The sequence below is a fragment of the Pezoporus wallicus genome, unplaced genomic scaffold (assembly GCF_028554395.1).
Source record: "Pezoporus wallicus isolate ANWC-B61680 ecotype Strahan unplaced genomic scaffold, APGP_CSIRO_Pwel_v1 contig_8673, whole genome shotgun sequence".
Lineage (NCBI taxonomy): Eukaryota > Metazoa > Chordata > Aves > Psittaciformes > Psittacidae > Pezoporus > Pezoporus wallicus.
Genome location: NW_026637196.1, coordinates 2,290,610 through 2,305,880, shown reverse-complemented (window position 1 = coordinate 2,305,880; position 15,271 = coordinate 2,290,610). Strand labels below are relative to the sequence as shown.

Below are 15,271 nucleotides of genomic sequence, written 5' to 3'. Positions count from 1 at the left end.
ATATGGTACAGGAAAAACAATTTCAATCAACAGACTCATCTCTGGCTCCTACTGATTTCCAGTGCTCCTGGCCAGCAATGCCTGGCTGAAAGCTGTACATAGCGGGGACAGGCTGACAGTAAGGTGGCTGCTGGTAGCAAGCTGAGGAGTTTCTAGGAGTTTCTAGGACAGGTAGCCAGTGTGGATGGATCAGAGTTTCTTGACACTGAGTTTTGCTGCAAACAGACTGCTGCCACATATCCTGTCCCTTGCTCAGCACTAAGGGGACCTGCAGCAGCTCATGGGTTCTTCTTAGAATTAAAGATGAGTCACTTTAAGGTTGCTGGGTTTTCTTTCCTATTGCTCCACTTCCTCTGTTTTCTGAAGACAAATAAGAAATGAGAGCCTGGAAATTCTCCTGAGAGGTCCTGCAGCTTGTTTGTTTTGTGAAAAATACTTCTTGTTATCTTATTTTGTTGCACTTGTTAACCACAGCAGAAGCTTTCCCATAAAACTTGCCCCAAGTAAACTAGCCACAGCTTTGAGAACGGAGCTGCAGAGCAGAGAAGATCATCTCGGAAGCATGAAGATGAAGTACTTTCTTCTGCCAACTCATTTAGCATTTCTCTATAGCTTTGCACTGAGTAAACCTGTCCAGGTGTGTCCCTGCTCGCAGATGCTGAGAATTTACATTGCTGCTGATGATGATTTGCTCTATCTTAAAATTAGTTACAAGCTTTTGCTGCTGTGATTCTACATAATGGAAGTTTTATGCTCTGGAGATAAGAACTTATTAAAATGTATGCTTTTTTTTCAGAAAGCTACAAGAAACAGTGACTTAGGTGAGTTTGATTGTAATTATTATATCAATAACTGTAGGCTTTGGTGGGGCTGCTTCTCTATACCTCATGCTCATTATTCAGTATGTTTTTCTCTTTGAAGTTATTTTCCAGCGTCAGTGGAAAACAATTCACAGTACTCAGATGCGTTTTAAAGTCACATTCAGTGTGATTATTTATGCTGTCATGATATAGAAATTACGAAGGCTTACTGAGCTATTGCTACATGAAATGTTCTTTTTTCATATGCAGCCTCAGCAAATCAGAATACTTTTCACTTTGATTTTTCCTGTGTGATATAAGGCACTTCCCTGTCTGCTGTACCTAAAACTATTGTACATTTTGTACATACCTATGGTCTGTGAAATGTATTCCAAGTATTTTGGAGTTAGAACTGAAGAGCATGTCATGTTAAATTAACAGTTAACCTGGAAATTAATATCTTGCATGCATTCAAGATGCATGATAAAAATAGTAATTTCTTTTGTATGATTCATCCCATTTTTGCAGAGGTCGGTTATGATTTCCTTTAATTCCACAAGCTCTAGTGAAGAGAGGAATGACTTACAATACTTAGCCTTCCACTCTCAAGGCTCCCAAAGCTTCTTAAGATGAAGTATAGTTAGTCACGACTTTGATTAGAGCTGTGCTATGACATCTATATTAATATTAATCTCTTCTATCCAGGAAGCAAGGCAGACTTAACTAGTCTTAACATACTGCGAATGCGCCATTCACTTGGTCTTAATTTACTAATCCTTTTTCACATTATTGGGAAATGAACTTCAGTGGAAGAAATTTCCGAAGGCACAGAAGCTTAGCTACTGGATACCTCTCATCTCCCCTCTGCACATCTATTTGCCTTCTCAGTGCCTTGTGCGTTCATTATTTTCTTCATCAGGCAGTGAAATAGCTGTGTATGAAGGAGACATCCTCCTGAGAAGAGGACGACGCAGTGCAATTAACTGTGAGAGCTGTTTATGGCCCAAATCACAGGATGGACTTGTCAAGGTCCCAATTAACATCTCTTCTGATTTCTGTGAGTGTATGCAAATGGCTGCTGTGAAGTGATTTTCTCTCTGTTGTTTTGTGTTTGTGTGGCATGCACCAAAAGCAAACTTGGTTCAAATGAGGATTTATGGACATGTTTCCTCTGCGAATCTGCTAGCCCTGTGGTCACCTGGCTAACACTTCAGTACAGTGTGTGGTTACTTGAGCAGTAGTTGTTACATAAATACCAACTAATTTTAGCTCGTTCCTGTTAGCTACAATGCACTTTGATACTTAGCAAGCACAGAAGTAATAGAATTTGTTCACATTATGAAAGTAATTTGATTCAAAATTACCACTAGGAACACTTTTTTAACACGGAGATTTGCTTTCAAATCTTCCATAGGTATATCCCACACTAGGAATCCTGTAGAGGCAAAAAGGGAGAAAAAATCCTTGGAGATACTTTTTCTCTTACTATTTCCCTCTAGTCAGTCAATAGCTCTGTTCTGTGCAAAAGGGTGCAGGACCAGTGCCTTCATCTAGAAAACTTCGTATGGGCTGTGCAGGTCTGCCACCTCTACCCTGCTGAGGCTTCCATACAGACCCTTCATAAATGAGCTTACCTTGAGAGAAAAATGCATGGAAGTGGAAAAAAAGCCCGTGCCTGATTCCCATTCCTGTGTTATCATTTGAGCTGAGGAAAGCGCAGTCTCTGTGTTAGCCAGGCTGTTCCTCTGCCCACAGGCTTTCAGAACTGCAGCATACGCTCTTGTGGTTAGGTAAGGGTCATTCCATCTACCTCCCTCTCTTCAAACTTTAAAGATGAGGAAATTGAGATACAAATCAGTTGCAGATAAGTGACTAAGCCAGAAGAGGCCAAAATGTTCCAAATTAGATAAACATTCTAATTTTATTTGGTCCCTGAATAGAAACACTGTGATCTTCAGAGCCTCTGAACACCGGCTGTCTCAAGTGATTCCAAGGCCTGTGCAGACATTTCTTATAAACAAAACAGGTTTTTTGGTGCTTAGCTGCAGGCAGATGGCTCAATTGGGTTACTGTAATCCAACTATTTGTATCTGAAACTCTCATTTTTTCATTGTAATGGAAGAAACAATGCCAGTCTAGCTTTCTGTCAGCTGTCTCTTATAGAATATGCAGAAGGACCAGCCATAATTCCTACATCTCCCTTTACAATCAGCTCCAAGATTTCTGGAGGCTTTTTGCCATTTTCTTTGTTCTACTTGCCTGATAAAAAGCTAACGAGTCCTGTAAAGTTTTAAAACAATGCACTCCATCAGTGCGCATCTTGATTAACCAAAAAAGCATTCTCCTGGCCTCTTTCCTCTTTCTAGCCATGACAGAGAGGTCTTGGATTGCTGATGCTCTGCAAGAGATCTCCACGCTGACCTGTGTGCAGTTTGTAAACCGCACTACAGAAAAGGACTATGTATATGTTGAACGTGGGCAGAGGTAAGCTCCCGATCTCCTGGGAGTGAAAGCACTCGAAAGGTCTTTCAGCTGGTTTTCTGGTTTGAGTTGGATTTAAGTAATTGCCCTTTTTCAACCTAGGAGTCAAGATTCAGAGAGCAGGTGCAGTTTCTCATTTTTTCCTTAGACATACTGGTAGTTACATCAGTTAATGGACTGCAGGAATAAATGTATGTGTGGACTTAATGGGCTATAATTCAAAATGAGATCTTTTCCTTAATTGTTGTAAAAAAGTATTACAGTTGTTTCAGGATCTTTGCTTAACTACTTAAACTGCTTCATTTATCATATCATATATCCTTCATATAAATATGATATCATATATCATTCAAATAAAGCTTCAAAGGCTTTATTTGCACCCCTATGTAGTTTGGCAACTTCTGGGAGACTAGATATCTCACACCAGTGACTATTTGCATGGCCCCTTCTGTGGCTGCACATCTGGAGGTCCTTGGTGGCATAATCAGTACATCCATTTCTTTGTATGTGCTGAGTGTGATCATTTTGGTTATTGATTGCCTGTTCTTAGCTGCTGGTCCTACTTTGGGAAAATTGGAGGACGTCAAGCAGTGGGCCTGGTGAAAAATGGGTGCATGGATAAAGGAGCGATTCAGCATGAAATGAACCACGCACTGGGTTTCATCCATGAACAGGCACGGAGTGATCGGGACAGGTTTGTCAAGATTATGTGGGAACATATTGTGGCAGGTACGTCCACTAAATCTTAAGAGAAAACATACACTTTTGGATGAAGGAGAATGTTTCTTCTGTGAACAGCAATGCAAAGAAGAATCATGATTAATGCTAGCTGAATTGCAGCAGCAGCAGCACATTCAATGTGATGGAATTTCTAGTTCAGTGTTTGTACTACGGGAATTTCTATGGCTACACCTATGTTAGTGTAGTCCTCCAAGGCAGATGCAGCCTAAAATTAGCCTTACCTTATATCCAATGGAGATCATCAGAAATGCAAACTGTTGTAGCAAAGACTTGGCCAAGAGGCAAAACTATGGGACTTTTAGCTGAGTTGGGGTAAAACACGATATTCAGAGATCACGGTAGGGAATCGCACAGTAACTCTATCTTAGGAAAAGACATGGAAATAGGGAAGGCAGCTGGTGGTCATCTTGGCACTGGCAGTGAGTGAAATGCACATAGCCTAAAATGTAGGTGAACAAGAGACGCAGTGTGGAAAGAACGGAAGCACATGCAGCCATCAGCATGTGCAAAATTCTGGGACCTGGCATGATGTGAGAGGAATTATTTCCTCCTTGAGGATAGAATGATATATGCTGCCATGAAAAGAAGGAGCAATGGGGAGCAATCAGGATTGATAAATCTGTAAAGGAAAAACTGAATGCTATTTAGGGAAAGGAATGCAGGATGATTAGTTTGGGCATGTGCCCTTGACCTGTCTGCTGGGAACATGAGAGCACATACAGGGATCCAAGCTCTATGGAGGGTAGAAGGAATGGTAGGAGGTCCCAGGGAAAGTGAGGAAGTGGTACATAGAAGGAAACTAGGGGAAGAAAGGATGCAAAGATCACTCATCTGACAGCTCTGAAAGAGCTGGTCACCCCATAAATTGTGAAAAGATATTTAATGGTGTATTTAGTTCATTATAGAAAATAGTAGTAAATGAGGCTGGACGGTTAGTACCAAATTCTAAGAAGTCAAATAAGATATTAAACTCTCCAGTGTCATGCACAGCTGAAAATATATATATATCTTTTTCTCCAGATGGAACTTGATTGTTTTTATTACAAATTCCTAAACACACTGTTCTCCAAACTTTTTTTCAGCTATTCCCATGATATCCTAAGTAAATTCCATTTGTGTTCCTCTTTATTGAGGTTTTAGTTCTACTGTTAAGACGTAATTCTGCTATGAATTGTTTGCCATCGTGTAACAAGGGCATGTTGTGTTTGATATGCTAGCAAAGGATGTACTAGGAAAGAGGAGTTGAAAATGTGAACTTATACCAACAATACTAGACGTACATTAAATCTTATGCTAGGTTTGCAGGGGGAGTCCACAGTTTCAGATGTCATTACTCCTAAAGGATATGGATGTAACCAAGCTCTGATTCAGGCACAGGATCATAAGTTTAAAAGAGGAGGAAGAGGTGAGGATGAGAAGACTATTCAAAGGAAGATGGGGTATATCTTCACTGTTTTAACAGTATTCACCCAGAATGGAGGCTGAGAAGATTGGTGTTAAGAGGGAGTTGGAATGCAGAGTGTGTGCAGCACAAGCACTGTAAGAAAATGCAAAGATATGCAGGGAAAAGGAAATTAAGCAGCACAGTTATGTTTGTGATGACTGTTGGTGTACATCTCCTGTAAAAACATGCTGCTTTTAACAGTGCTGAGGGCAGAGGTTCCACTGACCTCCATAGTACAGAACTAGACCTCTAGACCTTGTGCAGCTTTCCAGCTCTCCCGCACAAGCTGTTTTTTTCTTGCCAGGACTCAAGTGCTGTGGATATTTTCTGGGTTTTGCTCTTACCCAGCAATTCACCTTGGAAGCCATCCTACTTCTTTGTTTGGATAAAATGCAGCCTCATGGGTCGCTCTCCACTTTGCTACTTGAAACTCAGCTTGTTATTCCCAAACTTTGGAGGGGGAGAAAAACTACTCAAAGCCTTCAACCAAAGCTTCATTTTCAACTCTTCTGAGTCACTACATTTAGATTCTGGCAGAGGCAGGGTTTTTTTAGAATGGAAAAGATAGAGTAAGTCCCCACATGTGCGCAGGTCTATACAGCCAAGTCTCTCTGGCATGTGATTAGGCAGATACTAGTTTGCTGGCAGCACCTCTGTACAGCCAGGCTGCTGTTGCTTTCTCTTCTTTTAGTAAATCAATTCAGCAAAGCACTTATGTGCCAAACAGTAGCCATATTCGTAAATGTTTCACTGCATTTGAACTGTGTTCTCTGTTCATCATCTCAGAAGAAGCTGTGCATTTGCTGATAATTGTTTCTAAAGTCACTATAACAGATAAGAAGAATTGAGATAAAAACAGAATAGAGTCAGGAAAGCCAATGCTGTTGAGAACCAGTTTGAGCCTTAGCTGAGGTTTTTGAGCTATGAAAAGTTCCAAACTCATGTTTATTCCCAAACTTTCTGTAATTCAAGATTTTGAAGCTTCTCTTTGTGTTTCCGAGCCCTCACTGGGACCAGTGCTGAAGGACATTACTGGAAGAGACTGGCTCTGATTGCAAGCCTGCCAGCCAAGTTCTGTAGCCTGCAGAGATTTTTCTGATAAAGTGTCCAATCCTGAACTCTTGTCCAGATGGCTTGTGGTTTACAAACTACTAGTTACAATAATAAAGGTACAGATGTTGAACTGGAAAGAAGTGCTCAGTGGTCAGGGCATTAGCCTCAAGGCCAGGCTGACTGCACTCAGCTCCCTGCTCTGAGATTGCTGCTTACCATAGACAAGAGACCCAGTGGAATGGATTCATCGATTATATCAAAACTTTGATTTATTTGATTCTGAAACCTACTAAGTTAAGTGAAAATGGGTTCCCATGTTCTTCAATAGGCTCTGGTGGCTTTGATAGGTCCAAGTTCTCGTAAGTACAAGTATTATATCCTGTGTTACTCTTAGGATTATGACAGCAGGCAGTGTACTATTAGAGCAGCAATAATTGTTCTGAATGAAATGTTGTTTTTCTGCATTTAAGGGGAACAAGGGAACTTTGGGAAAGTGAATTCCAAAAATCTGGGCCTTCCCTATGACTACTCTTCAGTGATGCACTACGGCGCGTAAGTTGTTTTCTGAGATACCTTTTCAAAGGAGCAAACAACCTTCAGATCTGGGAAGAAGGAATTGCTCCTTCCCAAAAGGGAATGACTTCTGCTGTTCACTTAAAACGAAGGGAGTGCTCATAACTAAGGGTGAGCATGTTTCCATTGTCAACAGGATTCTTGGAAAACAAGAGTTGATATGGATAGAAGAAAAAATTAGGACATTCTTTCATTGTCTCTTGATAGAGGCCTTTGACCTGGCTCAGTAGCCTAACTCTACTGAGTCGCTGATTTAATAGTTCTCAAGTCTATACGATTTCATTAACATAGTAACAGCTGATCATACACAATAATATTTAGGGTCAGAGAGAAGAAAGATGGAATTTTTTTTGTCATTAAAATGTTGTGTGTTGCCTCATACACATCTGGGCATGCTAAGGCTGCATTTTAGTACATAATGTACAAGCTTCTCCTTTATTTCCACTAGCAAGTCACAACTTCTGAGCAAAACCATGAAATCAAACTTGTCTCTCTAGAAGCAGAAAACTGCAGATGGCAAATGAACAATTAGTAACTGAGACAGAGGCGGTTCCAGAGGCAGAACAGCTCCTGCCCCTCTGCCTCTGGAACCATGAAGGTGGGATTCAGTTCACTTTGCCAGGATGCTGGTGAAAGCTCTCCTCGCTCAGGATAATACAGCTTTGTCTTGTTTCTTGATTTCAGCTGCTGCATACAGTGTCTGCCATGCTGGTCCTCCTCAGAAAAGGTTAAACCGGTCTCTGAGAAGCTTCTTGCCCTTTTCCATTGAAATTCTGTGCATGTGGTACATGAATATGATTATGCAATTAAAGAACTTCACTGTTTAAGAGAAATGTGATTTTCTTCTTTCTACAGGTATGATTTCTCCAGCACTCCAGGGAAACAAACTATTGTACCAGTTCCTGACCCCTCTATACCCATTGGGCAGAGAGAAGGGCTGAGTAATTTGGATGTAGCTAAAATCAACAGGCTCTACAAGTGCAGTAAGTGCTGTAGATGGAAGGCATGTGAATCCTTAGACAGCTGATGTCTGTAGGCACTGTCAGACATCCCCCAGAAGGAACACAGCCCACAGTCCTTTCAATATATCTCTCCCTTGCCCTGTAAGAGGGCTGATAGGCACCTGGGAACAGAACTGTCCCTGTGCCAAGCTGCTGCCTTCTTGGAAAGGGCAATTTGCTTTCAATAACTGACTGTCATTCTGAGTTATCCTCACCTAGTCCCTGCTCTTTGACATAAGCAAAATCCATCAGAGAAATCATGGATGCTACCTCCGTCAGCTTCTCACTTCAGGAAAGATCTGAAGGTTCCAAATCACGTAAGCTATTCTCAGCAATGATTATAGCATAAAGTCATGTCCATCAGTAGTGCCAGCAGGTTTGTGATTTCTTTCAACTGGAAAATGACTGCAGGGCTATAAGTATGGGTGCCACTTAGGCTGATCAGAACATCATCTTGGAGGGGAATTCCCAAGCTTTTTGTATAGTTACCTACTTCCATCACTGTAGTATCTTAAGGTCTAGAAATACCTTAAGTATTCCTCTGCAGCAGGAATTCTTCAGCTGAGATACACAAAACACAGGTAAAACACCATGCTCCTCAGTTTTTGCCTCAAATCCCGGTATGCAGGCTAATTGATTTATATGGTATTTGACTCCCCTGAGATGTTATTCAGTCAGTTTCCACCAAAACAGCAAGAACATGAACACAGGCTACATGTTAGTGTACCAAATTCTGTTCTGAATTGTGTTAAGAGCTCAGTTAAACAAACAGCAGTAATTAATGGGAATCAGGATTCCTTCAGTCGGATAGTCAGGTAAGGAAGTCATTCCTGAGTGGTTCCTCCCAAGTTCTAAACTTCAGATAAAACAAGTTTACAATATAAGTGTCTGGTTTCAAAGACAGTGATAATTCAATTGTGATAATAAAGTGATAATAAAGACAGTGACAGCATTTGATGATATTTATTCTTGATAGTGGAGCTGGAAATGAATCTTACTTCAATACCATTATAATGTAATTTCATAATTTAGACCTGTATGTTTTGGAAGAAAAGGGCAAAATTAAAAAAAAAAACAAGGATAATTCAGGGGCTTAAAAAAGAACAAAATGTCCAGTTGTCCCAGGGAAAGCAGGGAGCAAGAGAAAAATGTCAAATTCCTATGTGCAGATGTCATATTCATAATTTTTAATTTGGGGAGTTACATACAGCACCATAAATGAAGACCACATGTGGAAAGCCAAAAGGCAGATGAAATCAGACTTTGTATGCCAGTCACTAGGTCTGTAGCTTGACTTCAGTGCTCTCTTTCACTGTTTTCCCCCACTGATTACCTGTCTTTGCTTTGACAGAAACTAGTTTTCAAGCTTGGTTTTGCACAAATGTAGGCATACACACACATTTGCTGATGGGAATTGATGTAGTGATGCAATTGAAACTACTCCTGTGGTTGAGGTTAAGGAAGTTCATGAAAGGTCCAGGCCTTGTTTAGAACAGTATGTGAGTGAAACCCCACTCTCTTTAAAAAAACATGAGTAGCTGAAGCAGATAAGTACTTTAACCAGCTTTATTTGCCTTATGTAACTTTGACACAAGGAACATCAACGCAACTGTAAGCATTCTAATTCATTTCTCCTTTGCAAGTTTGACTGATGTAAATGGTTGAAGAGACTTGTCAGGCACTTCTGGAAGACTTTTGTGGAGTTTTCATTCTCTTCAATGCTGTTTGGTTCTTCTCTTCAGATTGCTGTAGCTCTGTGTTGTCTAAATCCAAAGGCTTGTTCTCCTCTGTCAATTACCCATCCCCGTACCCGAACAATAGCAACTGCCTCTGGTTGATCCGCATCCGTCGAAGTAAGGTAAGCTTTATTAGGTGGAAAATAGGCTTGAACCACAGTGTCAAGGCTACACATTACTTCATTATTATGAGTACCCTCTGGGAGTCATTTTCATGGACCAAGACATTTATTTTGTTAAGCAGTGAATTAAAAGACAGTCTCAACAATTTTCATAAGACCTATCAGGACTCTCAGATGCATTACTTAACTTGATTTTTATCCAGCTAATATTTGATGGCTTTTCAAAGACAAGCAATAGTCAAACATCAGTAACTGGGCTCAGTAATGGGGTAGCTAGGTGAAATGTAATGCTCTTTTTATATGGAAAGTAAAGTTTCAGTATTACACAAATAGCAAAATGAATATGAAAACCTAGTTCACTTCATAACAGCTAGATGGTTTGAATCTTTCCCTGTGTTCAGCATTCAACCCAACATCTGTTTCCTTGTTTCTCAAGATTTTCCTGCAGTTTGAGGCTTTTGATCTCCAGCCCTCCTCAGACTGTTCTTCTGACTATATAAAAGTTTACAATGGAAACAGCAAGAATTCCCCTGTCTTGCTGGACAAATACTGTGGGAAGGGGCCACTGCCCTCCTTAGTGGCGTCTGGATCAACAATGCTAGTAGAGTTTGCAAGTGATGAGAGCATTACAGCCACAGGATTCAGAGCCTCCTACAACAAGGGTATGAACACTTCTTTACAGAGCTTGAAGAACAACATGAATAGCAGTTGTATGGAAGAACTGAACATTTTGAATGTGTACTCCAGAGGGGTTTGTTTCTGTGTCTTCCACAGCAATTGCTAATGCAGGTTAGGCAATGATGGGGTTGAAGGTTAGCAGGAAACAGAAAATGGGATGTTGCATGGGTGTAATGTTAGTAATCCTGTGAATCCACTCACATTCCTCTGAAAGCTTCTGCTGGGCTTCATCACATCTTTAGAACAACTCCTTTAAATAAAAACAATTCAATGACTGTAACTAATAGGAACAGTGCTGCCAAAGGCTGCAGAGCTCAATAAGAAATCTCAATCAATGGGATGTAGAGCCAATACCTGAGCAATATGTTATTGAAGATTTTGTGGCACTTTATGCAAAAGGAATGGTACTAACCTTGGGTAACTTAAACTGTCTGAATTGAAGACTTGTTATGTTACATAGAAGACAGTTCTTACTGTAGTCACTTCAGGGGTGTCTGGTTTGCAAACATAAAAGTGCCTTATGGACTGCTGGATAAAATTCTGTTGTGCTGAAACATGCTTTCAGTTAGAAGGCAGCAGCCTAAATAACTTGTTACTGCCTTATTTCAACTCAAAATTAAAACTTTCTTAAACCATAAATTGAAGAAGTCTTATAAATGTGGCATTTTTACTCTTTTTGCATTAGTCTTGATGGAGTCATTTCTAGACAGCATTAGCTCTAGCTTGGTAATGCAATCTTGAATACTTAAGCTAATTCTTTTCTGAAAGTGCAGTAAGCTGGTACCATTGGAATGCTGTGCTAATACAGGAACTCCCAATTGTAAAGACAGATACAGCTTTAGATGCAACTGTTTCCTGTCCTCCAAAGGTTATTTAGCAGCCATGTATTTAGTTCCTTCAGTACAGTGGCTGATGCAAATACTAAGCAAAGAAATTAAGTATGTCAGCAGTAGGTTTTCATGGTAGCACATTCTTTCTTGGCTTCAAGAAAGAATACAATATAGTATAAGCAAGCTCATTTCTGTTGCCAAAATACTCTCGTTAATATGCCTTTCTCTGTTTTTCTCCTTTATTCCTCAGTGAATTGTGGAGATACTTTCACAGACTCAAATGGAATCATCACCTCTCCAAACTACCCCAATAAATACCCCAAAAACCGAGCATGCTTCTGGGTCATCAATTCTCCAGTCGGATTCAAGGTAAGGTATGGATTCATTCATGAGTCTCATCAGCATTCTCTAGTAGAATCACTTTTTGCCTTCAGGAATAAGAGCTGTAATGTCACTTTTTGAGCAGGCATTCTCCGAGTAAAAAGCTCAACACAAAAATCCAGTTTAAGAACTTATGCTGGATCTTGGTGTCTGAGGTATTCAGCAAGGGCAAAAACCTGTACACACGTGTGAACTCTTAGGAATCTGGTTTGTACCAGTAGACTTTGTTCAGAATAATCCCTAGGTAAGAGTTCCCACTAGGAAACTGAAACACTGCACCGGTGCTGGTTTTATATTTCTCTAGAGAGAAGAATCAAAGTGTACAAGATCAGTCTTGTCCCTTGCTTCTCCTTCCATTCCAAATGCTGAGGAACTAAGCAAATAACTTGCTACTGATTTGCATTACAGTATGGGATGATTCTAAGATCAGGATGTGGTGCAAACACAATAAAAAATAGTGCCTGCACATAAGGAATTTAGACTATTTGTGCTTGTTACATACAAAGAGTAAGAGAAAAGGATATAACCTGGAAGCAAAGTGCTTTGATTGTATTTTCTCCAGATATCTCTTAAAATGTTATCCTTTGAGCTGGAAGATAGTGACAGATGCATTTATGACTACTTGCTTATACATGATGGAAGCCGACCTACATCACCTGCAGTTGGCCCTTACTGTGGGACAGAGAAGGTTGCAGACTTTACTTCCACTGGGAACTTTGTGCTGGTTGAATTTCACAGTGATATAGTTTGGGAGCTGCCCGGATTTGTAATCAGTTATACATTTGGCAGGTAGTACAATACAGGTAGTAGTTGGAAAACACAGAATGGAAGTAAAAGAGCAGCTAGCAACAGGTGAAAGTCAAGATGCCACTAATATCAGCAATAAATAGAGCTCTCTGATACCTTTGAAAAGCTTGAAGCTTGATCTCTTAGTCTTCTGTCTACAGTGGTGTAATTTGCATGGGGAATTATGGACAAAAGCGTTCCTTTCTGTGGGATGTCTGAGACTGGAAGCTTCTTGTTATACTATTTCCATTGCTAGTGTTGCTTGGTGAAATACAACAGCAGAACTGAAACTATGTAAGCAGATTTTCAATACTTTTTATTGATAGAAACTGTACCCATAAAACAATTCAGAATACAGCTATGTAGTAACTTTAACCTGTATTGTGACAAACATTACTACCCAACTCTAATGTGTATTCTAGTATGCTTGCAGAAAAACCTTCAGACACATGTTTATGCTTTTAAGCCAAGCTCAGTTATACAGTTTGTATAGGCCTTAGCTTAGCCTGGAAATCACCAGTTTACACTGAAGGATGTCTGTACAGCACCTCAACTCAAAGAACTGCACTACTCCTCTGTGAGATGAACCAGGTCAGGGAACAGATTTAACCAAAGAAACATCTAAGAGTGGCAGAAAGTAGAGGTGAGGGAGAGTAAATGGAGCGAAGGAGCTACTGCTGATAATTTGCTGTGGTCTGCCTCAGGTATTGAAATTGTCCATAGGGTATTACTAAATATTAAAAAGGAGGCCTGAAAATCTCATGTGAAGTCCCATGGAGCAAATAACATTTGCGAACACTTTAGGTGCGAAGTGCCTTGTCTGTAGAGAGAAATCTTCTGCCTCTGAGATGTCTGAAGAGAAAGAGATCTGTAGACAGCCAACACTTTGCCTTGACTTGATGTATTCAGAACTAAATGTCAATGCAAAACTGGAAGATGTTGAAGTGTAATAAATAAAAGTTCTTGCTGCAATTATGCCTTTGTGAAGAAGAGCATGTAAAGCACGTAAAAAATACCAGTTTGCTTTCCTGGTGCTAGGACGGCAGCCAAGAAACTTTTGATTATGCTGACTTTTGGTTTTCTTTTGGTTTTGTTGGCTTAGGTGGGGTTTTTTAAGGCCCTATAATGTTTTCCTTTCTAAGCACTGGTTAATTTTCATCCTCAGAAGGATGATAATTGATAAGTTGTGGATATCAGGATCTAGAGCTTTCTGGCATTGTGGTGGTAAAGTGCATGCACAGCAGGCAACAAATATTTACAGCTTTTGCAAGCTCCTCTCTTTTGGCTATAAAAAACTTTCCCTCATTTAATTTGGCTCACTATTTAAATTGGCACCTTTTTGGAGGACATAACAATTCCAGCAGCATGGCAGATCATTACACTGCACAGGAGCTAATTCTTCTCCCTGAGCCTGAGGACCTTCATGGAGGTGCAAAAGTAATAATCCTGTGACAACTGTTATTGTATGCAAAGTTGAATGGGTCCCTATTTTAAATATACAGTGTTGAGCAGTTTTTTGTCATATTACTTTAGATTCCCTTCCCATGGCCTGATGTGGAGCTTTACATTAGGTCCAGTGTTTTAGATGTTCACCCGTATTTGGTAAAGTAGGAGCCTGAGATGTGGCAATGTGACTAGATCAGGGTGTCTTATTTGTAAGCAAGCCCTTCACCAGTAATGATGTAGAAATGCATTCCTGAATGTAGACAGGCTGAAATATATCATAATGAATAAGTTCTCTCTTTCATAGGAAAGGCTTTTCAATCCAAAATGTAAAGGTTCTGCTCTTCATGAGTTCTGTTACAGGTCCTTGTTAAGCGCTTTCCTTAAGGGATATGCACATTAGCTGGAGCTTCCACACAGGCTCCAAACCACCTCCTGAACATCTGCAGATATCAAAACCTTCTGCTATCCTCTAATTATTGCTAAAATCTCTGGTTTCCTGCCAACACTCTCCAGTTATATATTACTCATCAATAAATCTGTGGCCTGCCAAACAGGAAAATGCAAGATACAAAACATCCTGATGAATGACATTCTTCTTACAATGACTGCTGCTCATTTTCACCCACAGTTGTGAATCTGAAATGGAGAAGCTGTAGGATTCACAAACCCTGCTAAGAGCTTAGGAGTACCCAACAGTGTAAGGGGATTTACATTTAACAGATAATAATCCTCCCACAACAGGCATTGCCCATAGATAGAAAAGGTTTATAAGCTTGCTTTTAACATTCATATTCTGAGATAGATGAATTGAGTGACACATGGACAGTATAGCCAAAAGTTGAGGATTCAAATATCACCATATGAGGATTTTGTGAGGTTCTAATGAAAGTCCAGCATTATCTTAACACCCCTTGAAATCCAACATGTAAGGATTTAACCTCATAATACAGGTATCTAGCAGTGATGAATATATATGTATGCCCATATATGTAGATACCTCATGACATAGGTATTACGTTAATTGCATACCAAAAAAAATATTCTAGGAGATACCTGCTTCTACAAGCCTCCGTGTGTGGAAGAGACAAGGGTGTTTGAGTCCATGTATTCAAATCCTACCTGCTTTGGGACTGTGCAGGTTCCTATCTGGGAGGCCTTCAAGTAGTATTCTTTTGTAGTCTGAAAGGACCAGAACAGAG

General features: G+C 40.1%; 1 protein-coding gene and 1 long non-coding RNA gene across 2 annotated transcripts; one reads left to right on the top strand and one right to left on the bottom strand.

The window, feature by feature from the left end:
- Positions 1–217: 217 nt before the first annotated feature.
- LOC130596424 (embryonic protein UVS.2-like) lies at positions 218–12,814 on the top strand. The gene is made up of 11 exons (XM_057404005.1): positions 218–637; positions 797–821; positions 1,720–1,857; positions 3,167–3,284; positions 3,832–4,010; positions 6,990–7,071; positions 7,948–8,075; positions 9,836–9,951; positions 10,388–10,613; positions 11,710–11,828; positions 12,403–12,814. The coding sequence occupies exons 1-11, from the start codon at positions 563–565 to the stop codon at positions 12,631–12,633; spliced, it is 1,437 nt and encodes a 478-aa protein (XP_057259988.1). The 5' UTR covers positions 218–562; the 3' UTR covers positions 12,634–12,814.
- On the bottom strand, positions 9,644–15,271 carry LOC130596429 (uncharacterized). Its single transcript, XR_008971523.1, has 2 exons — positions 15,192–15,271; positions 9,644–9,923 (listed from the first exon to the last, which is right to left on the bottom strand). It is a non-coding gene; the product is annotated as an uncharacterized LOC130596429 (long non-coding RNA).